Source organism: Phyllopteryx taeniolatus, chromosome 20 (assembly GCF_024500385.1).
Source record: "Phyllopteryx taeniolatus isolate TA_2022b chromosome 20, UOR_Ptae_1.2, whole genome shotgun sequence".
NCBI classification, from domain to species: Eukaryota; Metazoa; Chordata; class Actinopteri; order Syngnathiformes; family Syngnathidae; genus Phyllopteryx; species Phyllopteryx taeniolatus.
In genome coordinates, this window is record NC_084521.1 from 2737398 (window position 1) to 2763620 (window position 26223).

Consider the following 26223-nt stretch of genomic DNA (forward strand, 5'->3'; position numbering starts at 1 on the left):
CACCATCTTTATAGGCAGTTCTAAACCTTTTTAGGGGTGGCTGTCAATTACTTGCGTATTTCCGGTGGCTCTTCATTAAACAAAACGGACGCACGGTAGGGTCATTTAATGTAGCCAGGATCAAGTCCAACTGGGTGGAATGTGAAGTGGAGTCTCCGTGGTGTGCGTTTACATGTCCTTGAACTCAACATGGTTTTCAATGCTCGAAGCACACTCACGACTGGGGAGGGGGTCCTCATGTTATGTTAGTCAAACAAAAAGACAAAAATCTTTCTACAGTAGACTGTTGCCGTCATCCCTCAAAACAAAACAAAAAACACGACTTCACGCGATTCTCCCCTACGTTTAGATGTTCCCATTGGCCGGCGAGGCCAGCTCGGCGATCTTGCCGTTCAGCTTCTGATTGGTCCAGTCTCTGGTGATGTCATCCAGGTGGCTGTCAAAATCCACCAAGAGCGAGTGGTCGCCCGACTCCAGCATCTGGCCGGCAATCGAGCGTGTCTCCTCCCACTGCCTCAGCATGATCCTGGGTGTGTGGGGAGGGGGCAGGTTAAATATGATCATAATATTTTTAAGATATTGTTTTTAGAGGTTTTTACAGTATACTGGCAAGTGCGTAGCTTCAGTGTAGTACCACATTGTGCCACAACATGACAAGCAGCACTGAGCTCCACCACAAGAGATGCAGAGCAAGAAGACGCAGAGAAGGTCCCCAACTATAAGGTCCACTAAGAGTCATTGTTCCCACAGAGAGATTATATACCTGTGCGTATTGTTGTCTGCATGTGTTGATGCTTTGTGTGTTAAGAAACGGTTGTTTCAAAGTTGATCATTACTGTAATATCTATGCTAATTTCTAGTATCATATCTATGGCGTTTCACATATGTTCGCATTAAGTCTGCTGACATTTTTTTTTTTCTAAGGCAATATAATATTTAGCTGTCATTAGCCAAGCTGCCTAAGCCTAAATGAATACATGTTTGAATTTTTTTTATTGGGTCTCTCTTTATTGTCAATTTTTACCTATATGTGTATCCGGAGCGTATCCACCCACGAAAAACGGGGGCTTCGCTGTAATATTACTGCTCCTTACGTGTGCTTGTCTTTGAGCGTCCATCTTGAGTCCTTGCGCTCGTACATGACGATGGGAGGGACCCGATAGTCTGGAGACATTTTGCCACCGTCCAGCTGTAGAGGGCGCACGAACATCCCATCAGATTAGGACACTTCATTAGGTACACGTGCTGCCGCTTCGTCGTTCATGCCGACCGTCGTACTAACCATGAGCAGAACGGCGCCGTCGAACTGCTCGGCGATCTTATCTGCGATCTTCAGGGCTCCTTGAGTTGGGCTGCCAAAGGTCGAAAAGGTCAAAGAGACAGACTGCGGCAGTGCCTTGACTTGCGATGTTAATCCTTTCTGTGACCGAGCTCGGAACTCAATTTACTCGTGGATGTTTGAGGATTGACGGTGAGGCGGAGACCCACCTGCTGTCTGACACGCAGGCATTGGCTTGATAGTATCCCACAATCCTTTGCTGTGTCTGCGAGCACCACACGTCCACCTAGAACATCCAGAATTTTTTACTCATTACCAGGGTTTGACATTAACACCCGCCAATCCAACAAATGTGTGTGAATTTCAGCAGTTGCAGGTAACACCGCCACTCCCGCTAGCCACGTTGGCGGGTTGTATTTCGATCGGGAACATTTCTGTAACCCCCAACCCTTTGACAAATGTATTTCTATGAAAAGTAATGTCCATCACACACTCCCACCTTTGACAAATGGATTTTGACCCGGATAAATTGGGGTAAAATTTGTGCCAAGTGAAATGCTGAGTAGCTAGTAGCTCTGGGAACTCACTTGCCACAGTGGCTGGTGAGCTGAAAGGTTCAATGCTAGCCCTGCTCATTACATCTGTGTACTTCAGTTAGACAAACACTGAACTGCATATGTGTTCCTTGACAGTGCTGACCAGTTCAGGGTTTGGTTGTATGTAATCTCCCCTGTGATCGGCCACAAGCTAACGCGTGCCCCAAATGTGGATACATGTTGTGGAAAAAGCGATTGTTACCTGTGTGAGGGCCAGCTGGGTGACGGGCGCCAGGGACAGGTGCGAGTGCAGCAGCGGCACGCAGTCGGTCACGCAGACGGCGCCCCCTGTCGAGCTGGAGGACAACAGCAGCCCGTTGACGCTGCAGCGGGGGAAAAGGCAGGCGTGCAGGTACATCTTTACGTACGCCCGGCACGACAGCTCCACCTCGCCCATGACGACGCGACTGAAGAGCCTGATTTTTAAGATACAATTGCTCCTAACCCCGACAGACCGACGGCGAGGCTAACAGTAGCTTGCTAAAAGGGCTAGCCGTCCGCTACGTTAGCGATAAATGGTGATATACAAAAATTAGCATCTACGCTCATTCCAGGCACTGAATGCAGGTTTACGTCGAGTGTAATATAGATATATCTCGGGAAAAAAAATTTCGGCTGTCGCCTGGAAGTTTCAACTTGTTAACAAAATGTAACGATTCTTTTGATATATCCCCCTGAGAACGAACAAGCGAACGAGTCTATAAAGCTACTCCCATTCAAACGAGTAGCTACTGCTAATGCTAAGGGTTCGTTCGTTCTGTTACAAAGTGCAATCATTGGCCAATTTAGTGACACCGTCTTACCTGATTGGAGAAAACACTTGTCAATCATAGCTGTGTCCTCTGTTGTCATGCTTTTTCTTGTCTTTCCCAGATCATTGGCCAATGTAGTGACCGGCTCTTACCTGATTGGAGGAAAAGCTACCGAAAAAAGCAACATAAATGAAAATACGAAGCATTTTTTTCTTTCTTTGCGATAAAATATCACGTATAATTAAAACTTGAACAACCTTGTGCTGTTCATACGTAATAACTAATTTTATGTGTAAAATGCGGCTAATGTTAATTGTTAATTCGGCTGTTTAACGCAAAAATTGGCCACACGTGGTGACATTCTCTTATATGATTGGAGGAAGTACTTGTCAATCATGTTCTTTTTCTCATTTTGTTGTATAATCTTGTATCTCCTGTTGCTCCCAGCAAAAAGCTGTCTACCGTGAAACAGTGACATAAATAAAACTACAAGTTATTTCTGAGCGAAAGTATCACATAATTCCTAACACAACCCTCGAATGTTTAGACATCATTAGACTCATTACCGTTTTTTTTAAAGTACTACAGTCAAGCTAATCTAATTGCACTTCTTAACGGGGTCAGCAGGTGGCAGTGTTAGACAAGCTATGACAACCGAACGTTTCATCTTCGTGTTTATGGTTCGCTGACAAAATCGCGGGCACATCGTACATGCTGTTAAGTTTTACCTAATGCGATGTTTGTTTGGATTTTTAACATATTCCATTCAATTTATCAATCTAACGCCACCTAGGACTACATTTCCCGGTTACAACGTCGTTACGCAAGGCCTACACAACTTCCGCAAACAGGTTTTCAAAATAAGATACCACTCGCTCCGTTTCATTGCTCCCGTGCGCCGCCGATGGACGCGACCACAAACTGTGCTCTTATTCTGAAATTGCTGTCATCGCCCGGCTTTTGGTGGCCGCCTGAGCCAACCTGAGCCCCCGGGAGGCTCCATCCAGCCCCGGTACACAACCTCGCGATGAAGCTCCGTTTCGCCGGGGCCGTGCTGCTGTCGGCGGCCGCCTACTACGTGTACCTGCCGCTGCCCCGCGGAGTGAGCGAGCCGTGGAAGCTCATGCTGCTGGACGCCCTCTTCCGGGGAGTCATGCGTGCGGTGAGCCCTGACAGGACAGCTGGCCGGGGGGGAGGGTGGGGGGGGGTGGAGTGTTAAATGTGTATGCAATAACAGGATAATAGTTCACTTTAATAATTTAAAAATATATCATTTCAAATTTTAGTTGTTAGTTATAATTAATTTAGGAATACATTTAAAATGCTCTATAATTATATGCAAATATTTACAATAAACAACCAATTATTTAATGAGATAAAATAATTTAAAACATTTTTTTTTACTACCCCATTTTATGAGGGGAACTGTAATGTAAATGCTCTGAAAGCCCAATGTGGCCTTGCCCATACTTGATTTTAATGAATACATGTATAGCTATTATTAATAGAGAAGTAAGTACAGATCCCATGATGCGCATAAGGTTGGTGAAGTTTAAAAAAAGCTATATTGAAGAAAAAAAGAGACCATATCTTGATTGCTATTTCATGAACATATATGCTAATTGCTGCGTGTGACATTGCAGAGTAACAACTGCTAAAAACTGGAAAATCGTGTCAATCATCTTATGTGGTAACGTGCTTGTTAGGCTATGAGACTATGATTGGTTTTAAAGTACAGTCCAGAAAAACATTTTTATTTAAATTGTCATCAACAGAGAAGTAACTACATGTCCCATGACCCATCAAATTTGTTTATATTTTTTTACAAGGCTAAACCTTTAAAAATCTGAACAACTCGTAAACATATTAAGTAATTATACGTACAATTAATCAAACATATGCTGATATATCATTAACGTACATGGTGATTGGTAAATTCAATAGGCACCGTAATCACAACGCTCCCTAGTAATATTGTATTTTAGTAATATTTATAGTAGTTGTTGACATTAGGACTGCCATGAATCGATTGTAAGGAGACATTTCATATAACAGTTTTGTAAAGAAAACAAATGGATTTCTCTTATTTCTGTGAAGGTCGTTGCGAGTTAATGCTTGCAGTTTGACCTTTAACCTGCATTTTGCATAAATGGAAAACCTTAGTGCGACGCGCTGGACTTGTTCAGCTGGCTCCCACGCCCGATTGTTGTTTTTTCACGCTTTCCCACAATGCATCTGGTTGTGACCCCGGTGCCCTGCAGGGCGACGTGGCCCAGGCGCTGGGCGCGTGCCACCAGGTGCACCTGCTCAACCGGGCGGTGTCGTGGGCGGAGGTGATCGAGGCTCGTTCCACCGCCGCCGTCGACGTCAGCGACGGCGAGCTGGGGGGCGTGCCCGCGCGGGTCTTCCTGTCGACGGGGGCCCGCGAGCCCAAAAGGGGGGTCGTCTACTTCCACGGCGGAGGCTGGGCGCTGGGCACTGCACGTGAGTACGCCACCTTCATTCGCCGCCTTTAAAATGTTTGGGAACTTGATGGATGGGACTAGTGGGTAGAATGTCTGCCACACAATTCAGAGGTTCTACGTTCAAATGTCGGCTTTAACTGAAGACTGAAAATGCAGCAGTATGGCACGTGACCAGAGAGAGCCAATCACAAGGGTCGGCTTTAGAAGCAGGAAGTGAGATGGGGAAAAGAATCCAGTTTTGCGGCTATTTTTCAAATGTAACTAAAATTGTAATCATGGACATTTCCAAAAGCAACTGTATTTTAATGGCACATTTTCTACCAGTAATGTTAATGGATTACAATTACATAAATTTTTTAATTAATTACATATTATATTCAACCTCAGCTCACCCGTGACTGTAATGAGTACACAGGTTATAGAAACTGGCTGGATGGAGTTATTGTTTAAAAAAAAAAAAAAAATGTCAATGTCAGGCCACTTATTATAGACAAGCAACAGACAGGCAGGAAGAAAAACAAGGGTCTAAATTGTCTTTGGGTTGGCGTGGCGTTACCATGTTATGGCAACAGAGGTCGCTGTTGCCCCTACAAAAAATGGAGCAACGGAACTGAAAGTTACAAATGAGTGATTTTAAAATCACCTTCTTCTCCCCCACCGCAGGGATGCGATCATATGACCTCCTGTGCCGCAAGATGGCTGGGGAGCTGGATGCCGTCGTCATTTCTGTCGAGTAAGTCCCAAAAACGTTACCACAAAAAAAGCCACCTCGGAATTCCCCCCCCCCCCCCAAAAAAAAAAAAAAAAAGTTCACATTTATTGAAAATATAGATAGAAAAGGTGTGGTGGAACCTATATACAGGATGTGTTTGCCTTATTGCGCTTAGAAGTACTCATTACACTTATTGTTTTGATTACACTAAAAACATTATGTTACACAATACAATGTTATTTTATAGTCGTTCATCTAACGCAGTGGTTCTCAAACATTTTACACTAAGTACTACCTAAAAAAAATAATTAATGGACAAAATTATAATACATTAGTATAATGGGTAGTGTTAATAAAAAATGAGGCAGAGATTTTATTTTTTTAAAAGTATGTTTAACATGATTGTAAGCACTGTAACATTATGCAGTTTGAACACTAACACTGCATTTAAGTTGAATAAAATAAAAAAAGTTATAGTTGTAGTTTTCAGGAAGTTCGACAATTATATCTAAATAATTGTTTTAAAACAAACTGCAAAAAATTAACTGCAAATGTGTTGAGCTCAACAATTAAGTACAGCAGAGCTGTACCTTAAAAAATGTACTTTACTGGATTCCAAAAAGTTTAAGCCACTGTAAAGTACATCTTGATCATTTAATTTGGCGATTCTTTTGCACACCAGTAGAGGGAGCCAGCATACCATACTTTGATCTTCTCCGATCTTGAGTAACAATATCGCGTCAAGACATCGCAGTATTCATCCAACACAGCAAAAATATGACACGACTGCTTCCTGTTCGTGTCCCGTTTTTACCACGGCGTTGCCGTAGCTACCGTCTGGCTCCGGAGGCGGTGTTCCCGGATCAGTACCACGACGCGCTGGCGGCGGCGCGGGCCTTCCTGTCCGAGGAGGTCGCGGAGCGTTACGGCCTGGACCGCGAGCGGCTGTGCGTGTCGGGAGACAGCTCGGGAGGGAACCTGGCGGCGGCCGTCGCGCAGGAGGTGACCCTGACAAAAAAATTAACATCCGAATGAAAGCCGTGGCGGCCGCGACTAAGGTTCCGAGTTTGAATCTCGCGTGCGTGTCCGCAGCTGGGCTCCGACGACACTGTGACGGCTCGTTTCAAGGCGCAGGCGCTGATCTATCCAGTGCTGCAGGCGCTCGATTTCCACACGCCGTCCTACCAGCAGAACCGGGCGGTGCCCATCCTCTTCCGGCCCGTCATGGCCCGGTTCTGGCTTCTCTACCTCGGTGCCGACCCGTCCCTGGAGCCGGCGCTGCTGGCCAACAACCACAGCGCCCCGGCCGCGCGCTCCCGGCTGGACTGGACCGCGTTGCTCCCGGCGGAGCGCAAGAAGGACTTCCAGCCGGTGGTGGCGGAAACGGGCTCGCCGGGCCTGTTGGGCCGGGTGCCGGCGCTGCTGGACGCGAGGGCGGCGCCCCTCCTGGCGGAGAGAGATGTTCTGGGTAAGACGCCCGACGCGTACGTGCTGACGTGCGAGTTCGACGTGCTGCGCGACGACGGGCTGATGTACGCCCAGCGCTTGCGGGAGGCCGGCGTCCGCGTCTCCGCCGACCACTACGAGGACGGCTTCCACGGCTGCTTGTCCTTCGCGGATCTGCCCGTTCTGTCCGCCGTGGGCCGCCGCGCCCTCGACAACTACGTACGCTGGCTGGACCGGAACCTCTGAGGGGAAACACCGGATGGTGGCGCCGTAGACCTTTTCACCACTACGTCACGCGTACTTCGTGCTGGCACAAGCCTGAGCAAACCCTTCCGTGTTGTTCGGCAGGTTTTTTCCACTGGAATAATTTAGATTTTTAAAAGTTTATTTACTTTTTTTTTTTAGGAAATTGAAAGAAAAAATCTTTTGCGGTCTATCTGGCGACGCAACCCCAACCAGGCACGTGCACACACACTTTTGGGGGCAGGTGCTCAAGACTAAAAAGGGCACCCATTGCCAAAATTATTCATACAACTCAGAAAAAAACAGTATGGTGTACAGGTGCATCTCAATACATTAGAATACATTAGGAGGGTTCATTTATTTCAGCATTGTAATTCCAAAAGTGAAACTGATTCATTCAACACAAGAAAACAATTTTCAGGACTTTTCTAACCTCATTTGGTTGCTTGAGCACCACCTAGTGGCTCCGTGCACGTGCCTGCCAAACCCAACACGGTTTTGTTTGGTTTTCACTTCAGGCGAGCGATTGCCACTCGCGTTCCGCCACCCTGTGAGGTGCCCTGGCGTCCATTTTGAAAAAGTCTAGAGCGCAGATGTGGCCCACCTGCTCGGCCGAAACATTCTTTGGGCTTCGAGACAAAGGATGAAGAAAGGCGGTAAAAAACAGAAGAGAAGCGATTAAAACTTAAAAAAAAAAAAAAGAAGCCAAAGAAGATGATTGACACTTTTAATGGTTTGATTGGATCACTGGAAACTTCCTGCTTTTCAATCCTGCTTTTGGCCAAGTTGGCCTTTTAATAGGAAAAGTTCAGAACTAAACAATGAGTCAAGGGAGTGGGCTCGCACACACAAACACACACACATGCACAGTACACACGCGCACAAAGGCCCACACACGCATACAAACATATTTGCACACGCACACACATCAAAAGGCCCAAACACACACACACAGTGCGTGTTAAAGGTGTGTCACGTGTGTGCGCACACTCTCTGGCTTGTGCAATATGAAAATGCGCACTTGCACATACGTGGCACGCGTCACAGGCTTGAATGATGATGTCCCCACCAGGTGATTTGTTACATCATCAGTGGACGCCGATGTCTCAGAAATGTGAATATTTTAGTTTTTCCGCTACTTTGCATTGCGAGTAAAGTTTCGAGGAAAGCCCCGAAGTCACACTTACAGGCCACAATATTAGGGACGCTTGCATGGGCCATGTTGTTGTTTTTGGTACTTTTGGTTTGTCCCGTGGGGGAGCTCGCCACAGTGAGTCTTTCATCATCATCATCATAATGATAATAGCATAGCTGTGGTGTGGGTTTCACATATTTGCAGTTTTTTTTTTTTTGAGGGGGGGGGGGGGGGGGGGGGGCTTCGTTATTTGCTGAAAAACTCTCCATTTTGCTGTTTTTGCACCAAAGCCCTGTCTAACATACGCGTTTTGCTTGGGTGCAAGCTTGTGGGACGGAACTATGTTGAAGTGAGGTGAGGAGCTTTATATGTAGTGCTTTGCTGCCATCTTGTGGCATCCACAGGCAACTACAACCTATTTTTAAGGGGGTGTCAGGGGATTCCTAGCGACATTGGCACCTGTGGCCCAGTTCTTGGTCTTCAGTGAAGCTAACATGCTAGCATGCGTTTGGTACAACTCCACACAGCAAGGCTGCAACTCAAAGAACTGAACCTCAGAATTGCGACGCCCACGTGCTAACCACTAGCTTCACCGTCCTACCCGCTCATGTCGATGATTTAATGTCACGCAATTCTTTTCATGCATCCGTTTGTTTTGATGTTAGTTTTAAAAATGTGGATTCAATTTATCAGGGATTTCTCTGAGTACGATCGCAATTGATTGTTGAAGGTGAGCTTACTCGTTTATTTTGTGTGTGTGTGTGTGTGTGTTTAGCACATGGAAGTCGTGACGTGAGCATGTTGGCACTTGTGTGTGTTTGCGTTAACTACTGTCCTTGCGGCTTCGAAGGTCAGCGAGAGTCAAAGCGGCGCCGCCGCAGCTGCTAGCGATCCCGTCGCATCACATCGAAAGCCGAGTGCGGCTTTCTGATGTGCGGATGCTTTATGGAGTGGCCAGAGCGCTCCCATGTGCCGCCGCCTGCCACATGTGCGTGCGGGCCAAAAACCAGGACAACAAGACGACAACTCAGCTTTGATGTGTCACATTTCTTTACGTTCAAACTTGACGGCGCTGACTTTTGCTTTTGTTCCTCACAGACGCGGTCAATGTGGCATTTGTGTTCCGTGATAAACTAAATATGACCGGTATTTCATGTCGTTGCTGTTTATTGAAAGGGAAAAATAATTGGGGGGGGGGGATTTTAACTAAGCAACAACAATTACTTTTATACAATTCCCTAACGACATTTGTCAAAAAAGCATTTCTTGGAACAAATAAATTTTCTATTTGTTAAAAGTCACAACTTTTCTGGGAAAAAAAAGATTTTCTGGGGGAGAAAAAATAGATTTTTTTCTTTAAAAAAAAATGCTAACTTCTCAAAAAAGTCAAAATTTTGTTTGAAGCAGAAAGTTCTTGAAAATTCTTGAAAACAAACAATCTTGAGAAAAATTTTGGTTTTCCTTGAAAAGAATATTTTTTTCTTGGAGAAAAAAATATTTGTGAAAAGCACAACTTGGAAAATAAGTTCTTTTAAAACATCTTCGGGGGGTGGGGGGGAATTTGTGCGAAAAATCTCGATTTTTTTTTTTTTTTTTAAGAAAAATGCAAACTTAAAAAAATTTGTTAAAAGCACAAAAAAGTAAAAAAAATTTTTTGAAAATAATTGAACAGTTTTTGAAAGCTGTGGCTGTACCGGTCGATGTCCGTTGCTACCCTCGCCGCAGGTCGTGACCCGAAGAACAAGATGGCGGACGCGAGCGGTCGAAATGCGTTTCCTCCGCTGGGCGCCCAGGCTCTCCCTTCGAGATTGGGCGACGAGCTCGGTCATCCGGAAGCGGCTCAGAGTCGAGCCGCCGCTCCTCCGCGTCGAGCCAGACGAGGCGGCTCGGGCATCTAATTACGACACCTCCCTGGCGAGGCGTTGCGGGCACGACCCACCGGGATGCGCCGGAGAGCTCCTGCCCTCCGGGGAAAAGACCCGGCGTTCCCCGGTAGAGGACGACGAAGTGGCTGGGGAGACCGCGAGCAGCGGTGCCCACGACCCGACCTCGGATAAACTGAAGAAAATGGATGAATGGAAGACTTTTTTCAAAAAAGTACTTTTCAAAAAGCCCAACTTTACTTGCATAAGATTACAACTTATTTTGGTACGATGACTTGATCTCTTGAACAATTCTTTTCTATTGGTTGCGGCCCTTATCCCGCTCGATTCTTTTGATGGCTCGTCTTTCATTCTTGTTTTGGCGTGTTTGCTATCCGCCGAGTGTGGCGCTCCCGAAGGCAACCTTCTCGCAACTCGATCGAGTCCGAGCTCGCAGGCACCGGAGACGCTCACCTGTCAAGTCACCCGACCTGACGGACGGGTCCGGTCCCGCCCCCCCCCTCGGGCCCTCGCGGCTTCGTCGTCCGAGCGCATCGGGGGACTTTTTCCGGCATGCTCTCTACCAGCGTCGGCATGTGTGCGACACATGTTGTGTGAAGATGACGCTGCAGTGTTCTGGAGGATTATTGATTTGTTTTCTGCTTGAAGGTTGTTTCCTGTACTGCGCCAACCGCGGCGGCAGAGGCCGGATGGATGGCGACACGAGCGCTTGTAAAAGACACGTCATGCTGTCATTAAGTGCACAAAGCACTTGTGCGCACTCAGTAACGCTTTAGTGACTTCTTATTTGACTTTTGTTTTCGCGTGACCACCCAAAAACCCAACTCTTTTTCAAAAACAAAATGCTGTTTTCCTAAAAAGAATTATTTATCTTGAAAAAAATCATTGTTTTCTTAAAAACCTTGAAAAACAAAAATAAGTTTTAAAAACTGTCTGCCTCACAGTTCTGAGGTCCGGGGTTCAATCCCCGGCCCCGCCTGTGTGGAGTTTGCATGTTCTCCCCGTTCCTGCGTGGGTTTTCTCCGGGCACTCCGGTTTCCTCCCACATCCCAAAAACATACACGGTAGGTTAATTGACAACTCTAAATTGCCCGTAGGTGTGACTGTGAGTGCGACTGGTTGTTTGTGTGTATGTGCCCTGCGATTGGCTGGCAACCAGTTCAGGGTGTACCCCGCCTCCTGCCCGATGATAGCTGGGATAGGCTCCAGCACCCCCGCGACCCTAGTGAGGAGAAGCGGCTCAGGAAATGGATGGATGGATGGAAAACAACTAAAGGCTTTGTTCACGTAGTGTTTTATTTATAAAAATATATAAATATTAAATATATATTTGAAATGTAATTTTTTTAAATCTTGGAAAAAATATACCTTTTTCCTCATTTCTTAAAATGTTTTGTGGAAAATTTGACTTTTCAGTTAAAAAACAAAGAAAAAAATTAAATGAAAAAAAGACTCCACGACTCCCCTCCCCCCCAAAGAAAATCGGAAAGAAAGTCCAACTTTTCTTTCGTCAAGCAAAAGAAACGTTTGTCTTTTGACAAAATTAGGGGTTGAACCGATTAATCAACAAGTTGACCTATTGCTCCAGATCGATGTTTAAACCTTGAAGTTGACTAATCGCCAATAAGATGTCTGCGGCTTCTCGTCAACTCGCTCGTCTGCTTATGTCGTTGAACTATAACAAATTGAAAAATGAAAACGAAAGCATAAAAACTCGTCAGTCCTGGTGCCAAAGCTGGATAGCACTGTAAGCGCTGAACAATACATCTGCAGTAAAGGCACAAAGTAAAAAAAAAAAACTTGGCTCACATAAGGAGATAAACGTTTATCTTATGATTCGCCAATTAAATAAAAATAAATAAAAGCTCTGGTTTGTCAGTAAAACATTGAAAATTGAGCTTTGGAAAATGTTTAGCCTGGCTAAAGTCTTCTGTGTGACCTGAAAGACATTTTGTGTGTGTGTTTTAAAACATGATTCACTCACGTATACATTTTGTGGACATGATTAACATTTGCTGGAGTTCCAGGTGGTTCACGATAGAGATGTTTTTTGTTAATATATAGGGATTTTTTTGATTTACACTTGACACTTATTGCGGTGAATTATGTCCGAGTGTTGGCGTGCAAGAATGTGTGTGTGTGTGTGTGTGTGGGGGGGGGGGGGGCTTGAATGGGGGGGTTTGAATGGGGCCCCCTAGAAGGTTCCGTACGGCGTGGCCCTATGGGAGCTTGTTACGAGCCTGCAGATGACTAAAAGAGCAACAAGACATCCAGCCGCGGTTTGACTGTTCTCACTGATTGAAAACAAACATGTCTGCCACACATGTGGGGGGGCTTATTTGTACCCCCACGCCCCTCCTCATTAATCAGATGCCCAGATGATGAAGCTGAGAAAAAAAAACACAGGCGCTGGCGGCAAGGAAAACAAGCAGCGAGAATGTGAAAAGAAAGCTGCGGCCATGAGGAATTCTCCGGGGAGAACGTTATCGCTAGCGCTGCGGCTCGCATTGTTCACTCTTCCTGACAGACCCGGCGCGAGAGGGGGCCGTGGCTGGGGCGTGGGCACCCCCGCTGGGGGGGGCGCACCAACACTTAAAAAAAACTTTTTTATTTTTAAAAATATTACACTTCTTTTTTTCCTCAGAAAATCAAACTTTCTTTTCTTAAAAAATATAATCAAAATCATTCAAATTTTAAAAGTATATGTATATAAAAATACTTTAAAAAACAATCTTAAAAAGCAATTATAATTGTTTTTCTAAAATTATATTACTTCATTGTAAAAATAAAAAATGACACACACACCCACACACGCATACATTACGGCTTTATCTCCTTACCATATTGAGTTTCTTTTTCCTTTGGGTAACGATGAACTATTTCGTGTGATGATCTCAATCCTCTCTAAGGGACAACGTGTCAACAACACGTGAAGGTGTGATGTGATGACGCTTCCTTTTGACCGTCATGTCACCCCCTCACTCCACACAAAATCAGACCATTCACGCACACACACACACACACCGACAAGTACATTATTCATTTGGTCATCTTAACGCATCAGAAGGTTTAATTTTTCCCTTATGTTTGCCTACGAACTTTAGTCCACATTCCTCATGTGAAATTAAACAACACACACACACACACACATACCCAAAATAAGTTGTCAATACAGATAAAAAAAAACTGAGTTGAGAAAAGCAAGTACAGGCAAGAAAGAAAAAAAAGTTTGGAAAGTCCTCAAAACTTTGTTGTGTTTGATTGGTCAACTGTCAGCTTTCTGGCGTGCCCACATGGCCAACCCCATTGTGTGTGTGTGCGCGCGCGTGCGCGTGCGAGTGAGATATTGTTATGAGGGGCGTCGACTTTGGCACGCAGGCCAGAAAGGAAAAGTTATCAGATGATGTATGCCTTTCAATTCTTTGTTTTTGTAGCAAAAGCAGAACAAATTTCATCCTGTCAAAACGTCAACGCCGTTAAACACTCAAGGGGGCTGTTGCATACTTAACGCGCATTTATTTCTACTCGTCGACACAAAATCCTCTTTGTACTCAGCACGTCTTTCAATGTTGGCCACAGAAATGTTTGATCTCCTTTGACTAATATCTTCATCAGTCACCGAAACTGAGGAGTTCACTTCAAAAGCTACAACAAAAAAACAAAAAAACTCATTATGCCACCACAAAAATGTTATGCCAGTAAAGTTGTATTTTTTTTTTTGTTAGAGAAAATGGTGCCTTTTTAAGGAAAAAAGGCATCTATTTTTTTTTGCTTGGAAAAAAAAAACATTAAAAAAAAGTATGACTTTTTTTCTTTAAATAAATAAATAAATAAGGCAGGCTCTTTTCTTGAATTTTGTTAACTTAAAAAGAAAATGAACTTCTTTCTCCAACAAAAAAAGTGATCTAAAACATTTATCTTTTAAAATTGACAATTTATCTCTTGAAAAATACATTCATGAATTCTATAAAAAAAAAAAAAAACTGGGAAAAAAAGACTTCTCTTTTTATGATTATTATGATTTTTATTATTATTTTCTTTCTTGAATACATTGGCTTTTTACTTTTCAGATTTGTCTGCAAAAAATCCACCATCCCTCTCCAAAATACTACTTGGTTCTTGAAAAATTCATTCATATTCATGAATAATTACTTTAAAAATAAATATTTAGTGCAATTTATTTCTCTTATTTTCTTAAAATAATAATGTATTCAAAAAGTAAGACTTTTTCAGATTTGTTCACACCCAAAAATAAAATTTTTGTTTAATATTCTTGTAACATAGAAAATACAAATCTGAAATTCTTACTAAAAAAATGACAATCATTTTTTCAAGAGTTGGTTTTGGAATAAAAAGACTATTCTCACGTTTACGTCATTTTTCATAAAATAAAAATAAAACCATTATTATTGCATAATTGCTTTGGCTAACGTTAAAGTATCTCGATAGATAGACGGAAAGCAGCTCTTAGGGACAACACGAGAAGATGATGAAGATGACGATGATGTGTTCTGGCACAATTTGAAGCCAAAAACAAGCTAATCAGCGCAGAAATGTGATCTGCGCTCCACAAATCAAGAGCAACGCGGATGAATTGCGCGCGTGTGTGCGTGGCCGAGATGAACTCCCAAACAAGCCTCGATGAAATCACAAGGCACCATTACGATGTCAGCGGAATCTTTTCCCGACCTCGAAACGTCAAGTCATAACATAACGTAGCCGACTGGTAGCAACAACTTCACTGGATTATTCATAATAACGTGTGTGTATGAAATTGGTTGGTGAGCACGCAGTTGTTAGCATGACTTTTTTTTTTTTTTTAACGACTTAAAAACAAGGGAGGGGAAAAAAAAGGACACTGAAGTCAGTGGAGACTTCTTTTGTTGGTGAGTCAGCAGTGAGCGAGAGGATGCCGTCATGGACTGACCTGACCTCTGCGGGCGCGCGCACACACACACACTTGCCCCCAGCAGGCCTGTTAGCGTCGGCGTGTAACTAAAGCGTGGAGCGTCTCCCGCGGGCGCACCGTGCAGATTGAGGCCAGATGTTGGTGTGGGTCACGTGGCCGCCGTCCAATTATAGGCCGGGACGTTCCCGGCGGGCAACAGGACGGCGCCGGGGGTCGGCGGCTAGCTTGCGGCTCTGACGCGGCCTCCGTCGAGTTGCGAAGTTGACAGTCTGTGCGTGTGCACAGTTGAAATGAGTTACACCGGGAGAAATTTGTAAATGTTTGACTTGCATTGTCTTCCTGCGGGCGGCACGGTAGTCGACTGGTTAGAACGTCAGCCTCACAGTTCTGAGGACCCGGGTTCAATCCCCGGCCCCGCCTGTGTGGAGTTTGCATGTTCTCCCCGTGCCTGCGTGGGTTTTCTCCGGGCACTCCGGTTTCCTCCCACATCCCAAAAACATGCATGAATTGGAGACTCTAAATTGCCCGTAGGCATGACTGTGAGTGCGAATGGTTGTTTGTTCCTATGTGCCCTGCAATTGGCTGGCAACCAGTTCAGGGTGTACCCCGCCTCCTGCCCGATGACAGCTGGGATAGGCTCCAGCACGCCCGCGACCCTAGTGAGGAGAAGCGGCTCAGAAAATGGATGGATGGATGGATGTCTTCCTGCGTCTCTCGAGTGAGACTTTGTCCCCGAAGGCCACACAGGAAGTCCATCCGCCGCGCGGACGACGATAGAGAAGGAGACTCGGCGTTGAAGCTAGCTAGCACATTAGCCGAGTGTTTCTTTGTGTGCGCGTGCACGCGTTTGCGGGGTTAACGGCATATCTCCAATGTGTCGGCGCAGCGGGGCAATAATGAAAGCAACGTGATAACAGCAGGCAGTGAACACAACACATGTAGTTTTGGCTTGACTGTTTTTTGTCTTTTGTTTTATTTTCTGCCTCTGACCGCCATATCATGTTTTATGCAGCTGTTGAACATCCAAACGGCTCAAATGAAGCAGCTTTTTTGAGCATGTTAGCTTGCCAAAGCGACGCATTCGTGTCCGTTGGCTTTCCCTTGTTCACACATTAACAGCCTGACACGCCACATGGACTCTTTGGTCATTTTTTTTTTCTTCGCAATTTCCAGCTTGGCGGATACGTGGCGGTTTCCGTTGGCCTTAAAGAGCTCAGGTCAAAGTGGATCAGTAACAAGGTGAAACACGAATCCGCAACAAACCACATGGTGTCATACATCAAATTGAAGGGCACAATGAAGGCTTTATAGTTTGGCAGTTAAGATGACTTAACGACCTACAAACGTGTTTTAATGCTACAAAATGTCAGAATGGCTCATTGCGTCTGTGCTATGATATAGCGTCATAGTGTGACAACATAGCATGCTAACGTTGCGCCGTATCATAGCGTGAAATTATAGCGTGACGCCATCGCATTGTAGAGTGACACTGTAGCATTAAGTAGTTGCGCTCGCTAAATTGTTGCGTTACGTTGTTGTGTTACATCATTGCGTCACATTGTTGTGCTAAGTCTTTGTGTTCTGTTGTTGCGTTACGTCGTCGTATCACGTCCCGCTGTCGTCGTGTTACGTCATTGCATTACGTTGTCGTTTTGCATTACATTGTTGCGTGACACTGTAGCATTACATAGTTGTGTTAAATAGTTGCATTACGTTGTTGCGTCACAATGTTGTGCTACGTTGTGGCATGATTTTAACAGTATTGTAGAGAGACACTGTAGCGTTACATTGCAATGCTATGTTGTACTGTCGCATTGTAGCGTTACATCTTTGCATTCTGTCGTTGTGTTATGTTGTTGCCTTACATCGTTGCGTTACAGCGTAAAGTGAAATTGTAGCGTGCCGCCATTGTGTTACATCATAGAATCGCATTGTTTGTCCCGTACAGTAACTACGCTTTATCAAAACAAAACGGTCGATTCTGTTTTGATGCAATACAGTTCTATTTTTCTGCAGTAAAAGGCTAAGAATGTTTTTTTTTGGGGGGGTTGTGTTTTTTGCCGGGGACTGGAACGGATTAATGTCATTCTTCACTTCCTATTTAATAAATGGCGTTACTAGTTTGACCACAGACCTCAGTTACGCTGCTACTGTATTTGTCAAGCAACATTGACAATTTGCCACAGTTCATTTGTTTGCGGCTTGCGTCGAGAGGAACTCGAGTTTGTGCGGAAGATCCTCCCCCGGCCGCCGCTCCTCCTCGGCGGGGAGGGTTGAGGAGGTTCGGCCGCAGCCGCAGCCGCGGAGCCTCCCTCCACCACCCCCCGCGCCCCGGCCCCCCTCGGCCATTGTTGGCGCCCGCGTGCTGGAAGTCGGTCGGGCTCGCTTGCGGCGCTCGGTCGCCATGACGAGCTCCGCTCCCAAGCTGGGCGTCGCGCTGCTGCTGGCCGTCCTGCTGCAGGCCGTCGTCGTCGCCGTCACCGTGCTGCACTTCAGCGCCTCGCTCGACGCCGTAAGTCCGCCGCCGCGCTCGCCGACGACGTCAAATGCATTCAAGTCAGCAAAGAAAGAAAACTCCACGTACAAGCAAATACATAAGAACAACAACAACAACAACAACGACGACGACAGCGACAGCAACTTCCAATGGACTTCATTTGAACTTGTACATCGTGATTCAAATGTCTTATAGCGATTCGATGATTTGCCAGAAGAGGGGGAAATTACGCGAAAATTAATGAGCACATGAGGAAGAAAATCAGTGAGTTCATAAGTCAGGAGGTCATCAAGTTAGGGACACAAATTGAGTGAGTCAATCAGTAACTGAGGAAGTCGACAATTGAAGAATTCAGTGACTTAGTGTGTATGGAAGTCACTAATTAGGTGAGTGAGTCATTGACTAAACGTAGGAGACGTAACTGTTTGTTTGTCTTTATTCTTACTGCAGTGGTGGGAGTAACCAATTACTTGTTACGGTTTTTAAGTAGATTTGTCCAGTATTTGTACTTGAGTATTTTATTCCTTTTAAAAAAAATAACTTTTACTCCCTCCATTTGAAAACCGATATCTGTACATTCTACTCCTTCCTTTGTCAAAATGGGCTTGCGACTTTTTAATAATTGTTTTTCTTTTTACAATTTGACTTTTACCAATATATATCCAAGTGTCTATACTTCTACTTAAGTACAGCGTGTGCTTACTTTTGCCAAAAGGGCAAAAAGTTGACGTCGTTTTGTGTTCCTGCAAACAATCAGGAAGTCTTTTTTTTTTTTTTTTTTTTTTTTTTTAATATAATTGTGCATGTACGCGCATGTTCCTTTTGAATCACGTCCAACAAAGTTGAATCAGCGGGTCACACTCGCCAGCACGATCCTCCTCCAATATTTACCGAGACACATATTTGATATTAGAAAAATCTCACGGCGCATCACCAAACAAAATATCACCCAAAAAGTATATGAAATATTAATTATCTCAATTTCCTGTGAAATGTTGGCCTGTTTCGTTGGACACAAAGCTACAGTATATTATCATAATATTATTCTGTTCTATGAACGGCAACAGGTGTTACACCGGCTTATTGTACCTTCCGCCTGTCACTATACGTTGCCAGCATAGACGGATGACCAGCGATATTTGTCAGAAAAAAAATCCTCGTTTTACGTCGGCATCGCGGTCGTGCCGACTCCTCGCACGAGGACGAGCCGGTGCCGACCGTCTCGGTCTCCCTCACCGTCTCGGTCTCCCTCACCTCGGCGTCGTTGCAGATGAAGGAGACGTTCGCCAGGAGCAGCGTGTCGTGCCTGAAAGGTTGGGATGCGCAGAGCGTCTCGGCGGTGGAGGCGCAAGGCGATCCCTGCTGGCAGGTCACGCAGCAGCTTCGCCAACTCATCGAGAAGGTAAGACCTTCTCCTACTTTGGAGAGAATTCAACGTCGTACATTTAAACACCAAAATGTTCAACCAAACCACATCATTTCATCCAGGGAAGGGCTACTAGCAGAGATGTTACTGCAATTATAAAGCTACAAACGACTGCTACTTTACACACGAGCGGTATATATTCTCTCTGCTCTGTGGGAACGGCGACTATTACGGGAGATTTGCGGGGAATTCAATTCGGAATTACCTGTGTGTGTATATATATATATATATATATATATATCACTTTAAGATCCGTGATACAGCAAGGGGTGAATACGTACACAATGTGAGGAGAACATATAACACTCTCCTTTTGCAAGATCATAATGCTTTGTTTTTTTCTATTCATTTTACATGACAATGACATTGTACACTGTGTAATGACAATAACGGTTCTAATTCTGATATGTTTATAATTGCGCTCGTACATCTGCGCCGCATCATACTGGGAGCTGTTTCTAATATTTCTGGGACAAAGATATTGTGAAACAAATTCCGCTCTGAATGTCAATCAAACATAAGCATGATCAGTATTTTCATAAAGGCAGAACTTGTTATGATTCAAGCTCATTCAATGGTGGAAGCGTACATACCGTAATTTCTTCGTGTATAATGCGCACCCCCAAAGTTGACCTTGCCTTCTACCTATGTAAAATGCGCACCATCGATTTGCTGCTGTCCATATGGTCAAAACATTAGGAATTATCTGTATTTTTATTCTGGTGGGTTTGTACTTTTATTCTAGTATGTTTTTTTCATCAAAGAATTGTCTGTATCACAATCATTAATAATAATCTTTGGGACAGGCCACAGGGCACGCGTGATGTGAAAAACAAACAAAAAAACCAACTTAATTGTCAGAACAGAATCCCTCGACCGCCTAAAATAAATGCTGAATGATGGTATAACATTTTATTAGTACTGTCGATAACACGTACTACAGTCTTAAATATTAAATAAACAATTTTACACTGTATAACTTAAGAAGCCTTTGTGCATAGTGCAGTCTATCCGCTACATCACACATCCTCGGCAAAGCCTTGAAAAGCAGCATCTGATTCATCTCCACTCTGAAAAAGAAGATCCACTGCAGCTACATTTCATTCATCATTGACGACTTGCCCTTTGGCCACTGGCAGTTCTTGCGAAGAGTTTTTCGTCGAAAGATTATGTATGGCTTCATCTTGGTCCCGTCTCCATACGCGCCGAGCATTTCTTCCTTCCCAGTAGACTTTAGCCTCACTGTTTTTCCACCTTTCTGATCAATTCTATGAGCGCTTGGCAAATGAAAGGTGAGGGCTGTTTGATCGGCATTTGCTACGCAGCCATTTTTGTACTCGCTGCTTTCTCAGCCGAATCAACAGCTGGTATTTCGGCAATTTATCCTCGTAATCGGCTGGAAGACATTGTGCAATCGTTGTTCTGCGCCTAACAGAGAGGTTGTGCAGCACCAGTTCGCGGATGGCCCGTCGTCTCGGTTCCCTTTATTCCTCATTATTGTCGGAGCTTTGAGACCAAGTTGGAGAGCGCAGCCGCTTGCCCTCCGTTCGGCTCCAATCTGCAGCAGCTCTTCCTCCGTCTCCGGGAACTGCGCAACTTTCCCGCATCCCAAAGCTCAGGATGATTTTCTCCTTCGTTTTCCGCCACAATCTCACGTTCGATTCCATCTGTCTTTGTGTTTTCTGTACTCCGGTTTCTATCTTGCGCCTAACAAATGTTAGCATACCAACTGTTAGCATTTTAGCAACAAAGCTTAAAGTCAACATGCAAGAAATCCTGCAAGAGATTCGAAATTTACGCAGGAATTCGTCTGCTTTTAATCTTTGATAATGACATTTGCTTCTTCATTTCGTGTGGCACCAGAATGATTGTAATGTTAGCATGGGAGTTTAAAAAAACCAAAAAACAAGTTAAAGATGTTAATCACGAACACAAACAATGAAGTCATTGATGTCTCGGCGTGTGATGTGATCCCCTCAACTTTAATCGGCAAAGGAATGCATGCACCTGCACACGCAAAACACACACACACACACACACACACACACAGCGGGCTTGTACCTCCATGGAAGCAGGAAGTTCACATCCTGTAAATGAAGACATATAAGAAATGTGACTAAGGGCACTTGACGCCATGGCGACACGTCTCAGTGGAGCAATTATGATGATAAGAGTCCCTATTTATGCTTTTGTATTGTTTGTTCAAGGCAAACGATGCACAAGATGACCAATTGAATCCAACAATCCAAACTTCCGGACGTCCTCTACTTTGAACTTTGGATGTGACCCGTTGTTTGGGAATAATGAGCCTACAATTGAGTTTTGTGTTTGTTTGTTACCTTCACAAACAAACAAGAATCCAGACTATATATGGACTACACCTATTTGATCATGCAGTACTATATGTTAGGATATATTCCAGGTAGCAATGGTACAGTTTCCCACAGTGCAGAGCGGAAATACTGTACGCCTGCGAGTATTCTTGCTGCTCACTGCGTGTTGAACTGATTTTCATTGTTCGTGTAATCAAGTTTTATTCTATTCTATTCTATTCAAGTAGCAGTTGTTTCAAGGTTTGTAAATCCAGCGACATCTATGCGAATCCCAGCTAGCCGGTGCGTCTGTGGTGTTTTGCATTGTATATTAGCAGCGCTGGGCCTCGAGGACGACTGCATTTTGATTGGTCGGACCAATAACTTCTCAAAGGATGCTTTCCCAGTAAAATCTCTGGCTATTTAGAGTAGAACTCTCACCTTTATACTAGTTACAGGCAGTTTTTTGAATCCCAAAGCTTTGGTTGGAGTTTTACACACATTTGCAGTTTTTTATTGCTTAAAAGTCGCAGCCAGCGTTGACAGTTAAAACACGTCCGTAGCGAACTGCACACGTTATTTCATTTAATAATCAGCGTTTCTGGTCGGTGATGTATTTTGTCACATTTTGGAATGTTTTTGTTATGTTATTCGATAAATATTCCTTCTGAACTCTTCCAGATGATGTACGTGGCACAGTTGCATGCTGTTATAGTGTGTGTTTTTATTGTCTTGATGGCTTCTCTAATTGCAACAAGACAGTTGTGGTATTAAGAGCTGGATTAAGTCGGACAAGACTATTGTGACTTCTTCTTTTGAGGCTTCAGAGCACCTTCCGAATGTTTGTCGTTTGTTGTGTTTTTCTTCATTTGTGCGACACAAAGGATGTGACCGTGTTGTGATGTTTTTGTTTTGCCGTGTTGTCGTTGCGGCCAGTCGTTGTCGCAACGCTACCAGAAGCAGATCTCGTCAGCGGTGAGAGGTGAGGCCTCCAAACATATCCAACGGTCTTGTAGTTTAAAGTTTAAAATTAGATTACATTGTACTGACTTGACAAAAGTGCATAAACAGTCTTTCAATACCATAGTACAGTATATACAGCGCAGCAGGTGTGTCAACATGAATTGCTATTTCTCCAGATACAGTAATGTTTAATATACAGTAGTACAATAGCTTTAGTTGATTGTACATAATATAATGGCATCGTTGACAGTCAATATGAAGAATAGTGCAAGTATATACGGTACATTGTTGCTGTTTGACTCACCGTGGGGCCACTTCCTGTTCAGATGAAGTGTCTCGGGTTCTGCCCTCGCTGGTGCCAGAGGACAGCACGTTGCCGCGGCCCAAAGTCGCCGCTCACGTCACCGGAAGCTTCGCGCCCAAACTGCAGGGAGGAGGAGGAGGAGGAGTTGGTAAGAAGTCTGCGATAGAATCCAACACAGCACAATGAACCTGGAAAATTCCACTTTTACAGCAGCAGACAATATATGATAACATATATGATAACATTCAGCCCAGAGACGGAAGTAGCCGATAACTGATCGACGATTGGTAAAATGTACAAACAAATATCAACACAAGTGATTGTCGGTCGGCTTTTCCGTATTCACACAGCTGGCACGAATTACGTCTGCGCCAGAGTCGGAGTCAAATTGTTGCTTTCAATCTGCTTTCAACACGACAATGTCGGGCGCTAAATGTCGCATGTCGGTCCCGGCGCCTCAGGTCAGGTCTGCCTCTGAAGCGGGCAAATCGGAAGTTTGACTATAAAAAAATTGCTTCGGCACTATCTTTTGGTATCTTGGGGCCAAGGCACTATGTTAAAGTGAGAGGAGGAGCTTCATTAAAAAGCAAAAACAAAACAAGTGCTTTGCCTGCCATCTTGTGGCATCTACAGGCAATTGTGGATGTTTTTGCTCTTCGTAATGAATAGCGGGAGATTCACTGTATAGACTTTGGGACTTTTTGTGATTTTTGCTGTGAAACTTCAATGCAAAATAAGGGCCTTAACTCAATGAAGGTTGGGAAACACTGTTTTTAGTAAACAATTTTAGGGGTAAAAAACAGCTGCTTTAATGCAACAAATATCCCAGGACTCTTGATAATGTAAATGCTCAAATAGATTCAAAAACGAAGGGGCCCATCAGTCCCTTTGACACTATTTTGTAGTGTTGATATATTAGAGCCTCACTTGTGTTTGGTCTCCTTAGCAGCAACGGCGGGCGCCCGGCGCGTCCACGGACAGAAAATATCGTGGTGGGAGGGCGAGAAGGGCCTGGCCTTCCTGCAGGACGTTCAGCTGGTGGATGGCGAACTGGTGGTCCCGCAGCCCGGCCTCTACTACGTCTACGCCCAGACCTACTTCAGACACACCCACTCCCTGGACCAGGACGCCCCGGAGGAGGGCGACGAGGACAGAGGACGACCTCTGCTGCAGTACATCTACAAAAAGGTGAGGGCGCTCTCACGCGTATGTTTTTTTTCTCGGCGCCTATACCGATTCTTAGGAGTCGAGGAGACCGATAACCGATATTTGGAGCCCATATTGATTAGCAGTAGAAGGGGAAATCTTGGTGTCAAAATTTGCATCGTACAAACGCCAACACTTAACTTTATTTCAATGCCTTTAAACGTTCATTAAATGGCTTTCCAGAGTCGCAACATGTAATTTTTTTTTTATGTTGATTTTTAAATTTTAGACAATAGACATCTTTGTTTTAAAATTCTAAAAAAGTGAACGGAGCTCCCAGGTTCAGCAGCATGTCATATAAACTTACATGAAAATGTAGACAAATAAATAGTTCTCTCCAATAAATAGTAACATTTTAAAACAACTGAAATGTTAGTCTTTCACTTGGTTTTAAGTTCAAACAAAAACAAAAAGTGCTTTTAAATTCACCTCTTATTGGCCGTCAGATTTTTAAATAAGGCAGCTGCCGACGTGCATCAAAATGCCGAATATCGGCGCCGATAATCGCTCAGTCCCTATTTCCGACGTCGTGAACGCAAAACTGATACGCTACGCCTTTACTCCGACCACTCCCAGGTGAGCACCTACCCGGTTCCGATCCTGCTGATGAAAACCAGCCGGACCTCCTGTTGGTCCCCGGACTCCCAATTCTCGCTGCACTCGGCCCACCAGGGGGGGCTCTTCCCCCTCAGCCCCGGGGACCGCCTCTTCGTCACAGTGACCAACGCGTCCGCGGTGGACATGGACGAGAGGAGCAGCTTCTTCGGGGCCTTCCTTATCAGCTAGGCCACAGGGGGGCGCTGTCGCACAATAGAGACCACCTGATGAACCCGTCAATCAGAACTTGTTGGACATGAAATGCGAAGACGTTCCGAACGCGGGGGCAGCGTTAAGTTATGACGTGAAGTGAGGTGGCGATGGACACGATGAAGACTCACAAACGTTTCTTAAAATTGCGAAAAATGAAAGTTTTTCCTACCCATCTCATGCCACTAGGAGGCGACCCTACACAACAAAAGACAAGTACGACAATCAGCAAGTTGACCTACCAGTGAGGACAGAGTGCGCTAGTACATGGAAACTCGGCTAGAAATCAAGGCTATCGACTACATGCTCGAACGGCTTCCCATAGTACGACATTTCAAGTCCAATTCACAGGTTGGCTACTTGCTGCTAACTAACATTCATTTCTTCAACAAATCATAATCATCGTAGCCTAAACAAGCAAGCATGAGATGCCTGGGGGGGGGGGGGGAATATATATATATATATATATATATATATATATATATATATTTTTTTTTTTTTTATTTGAGCAATTTGGCTGCTTTGTACAAAGCACTTCAAATTATCTGGTCAAGGTTGTTCCTTTTAGCAGCGAAAAACCAAAATCCTCAGCATCTGAGAAACATTTGTGTCCAGTGTTGCATGTTAATATGTAAATAATGAGCTTTGTTTCTATTTGTTGATCGCTCACATCCATAAGATGGAGGCCATAAGAAATGAAAAGCAATTTTCTCACCTTTTACAAGCACTTCAAGTAGTTTGTGAAAACATTTCAGCTTCTAAAAAAACTTTGGTTTCAGGTGTTCATCTGCGTCGACGGGAAGATGTTAACAATTGGCCTCTTCTTGTGTGTTTTTGTTTCCATGTGTATCTGCTAAACACACAACTTGGACCGAGCATGTGTGTTAAATCTTATCAGCTGCATATTCATAGCCAAGCGTCCCACAGTCGTGAATGCAGCGGTATTGACGTACATTTCATTGTTTTTTAAAGGTTCTTTTAAATGGAAGATTACTGCTGACGCCCTGGTTCAATGTGGAGTAAAACAATCCTCATACTTGCGGATCGGCATTCGCAAATTTGCAGTTTTGTTTGGAACCTATCCCCCTCTATTTGCTGAAAAAAAACTCAACTATTTGCTGATTTTGACTCAGGCCAAAGCCATGTCTAACAAAAAAACTTTGCTTTGGCGCCATTTTGAGAGCAAGGACCTATGTTGTTGTAAGTGGAGGAACTTCATTTTGTCGGGCCAAAGTGCTTTTCTGCCATTTTGTGGCATCTGAAGGGAATTGCAAACCTTTGTGGAGAG

At 44.4% G+C, this 26223-nt stretch overlaps 3 protein-coding genes and 1 long non-coding RNA gene across 5 annotated transcripts; 2 read left to right on the forward strand and 2 right to left on the reverse strand.

Annotated features, from left to right (window-relative positions):
- Nucleotides 1–91: 91 nt before the first annotated feature.
- On the reverse strand, nucleotides 92–2599 carry emc9 (ER membrane protein complex subunit 9). Its single transcript, XM_061758309.1, has 5 exons — nucleotides 2078–2599; nucleotides 1489–1565; nucleotides 1283–1352; nucleotides 1095–1189; nucleotides 92–526 (listed from the first exon to the last, which is right to left on the reverse strand). Exons 1-5 carry the CDS (start codon nucleotides 2270–2272, stop codon nucleotides 346–348), a joined length of 618 nt encoding a protein of 205 aa, XP_061614293.1. The 5' UTR covers nucleotides 2273–2599; the 3' UTR covers nucleotides 92–345.
- Nucleotides 2600–2661: 62 nt separating this feature from the next.
- LOC133470215 (neutral cholesterol ester hydrolase 1-like) lies at nucleotides 2662–11341 on the forward strand. The gene is made up of 5 exons (XM_061758306.1): nucleotides 2662–3789; nucleotides 4889–5111; nucleotides 5756–5825; nucleotides 6635–6806; nucleotides 6897–11341. Exons 1-5 carry the CDS (start codon nucleotides 3655–3657, stop codon nucleotides 7494–7496), a joined length of 1200 nt encoding a protein of 399 aa, XP_061614290.1. The 5' UTR covers nucleotides 2662–3654; the 3' UTR covers nucleotides 7497–11341.
- A 6334-nt stretch (nucleotides 11342–17675) lies between these two features.
- LOC133469995 (tumor necrosis factor ligand superfamily member 10-like) lies at nucleotides 17676–25375 on the forward strand. Of its 2 annotated transcripts, none has more exons than XM_061757769.1 (6): nucleotides 17676–17932; nucleotides 19188–19319; nucleotides 22592–22637; nucleotides 22945–23070; nucleotides 23872–24110; nucleotides 24705–25375. In XM_061757769.1, the coding sequence occupies exons 1-6, from the start codon at nucleotides 17825–17827 to the stop codon at nucleotides 24912–24914; spliced, it is 861 nt and encodes a 286-aa protein (XP_061613753.1). In that variant the 5' UTR covers nucleotides 17676–17824; the 3' UTR covers nucleotides 24915–25375. The 2 variants fall into 2 exon arrangements, with proteins under 2 accessions (XP_061613753.1, XP_061613754.1); XM_061757770.1 differs by having other exon boundaries at nucleotides 17793–18303; nucleotides 23869–24110.
- LOC133469996 (uncharacterized) lies at nucleotides 20855–23045 on the reverse strand. Its single transcript, XR_009785831.1, has 3 exons — nucleotides 22923–23045; nucleotides 21405–21430; nucleotides 20855–21050 (listed from the first exon to the last, which is right to left on the reverse strand). It is a non-coding gene; the product is annotated as an uncharacterized LOC133469996 (long non-coding RNA).
- Nucleotides 25376–26223: the final 848 nt, after the last annotated feature.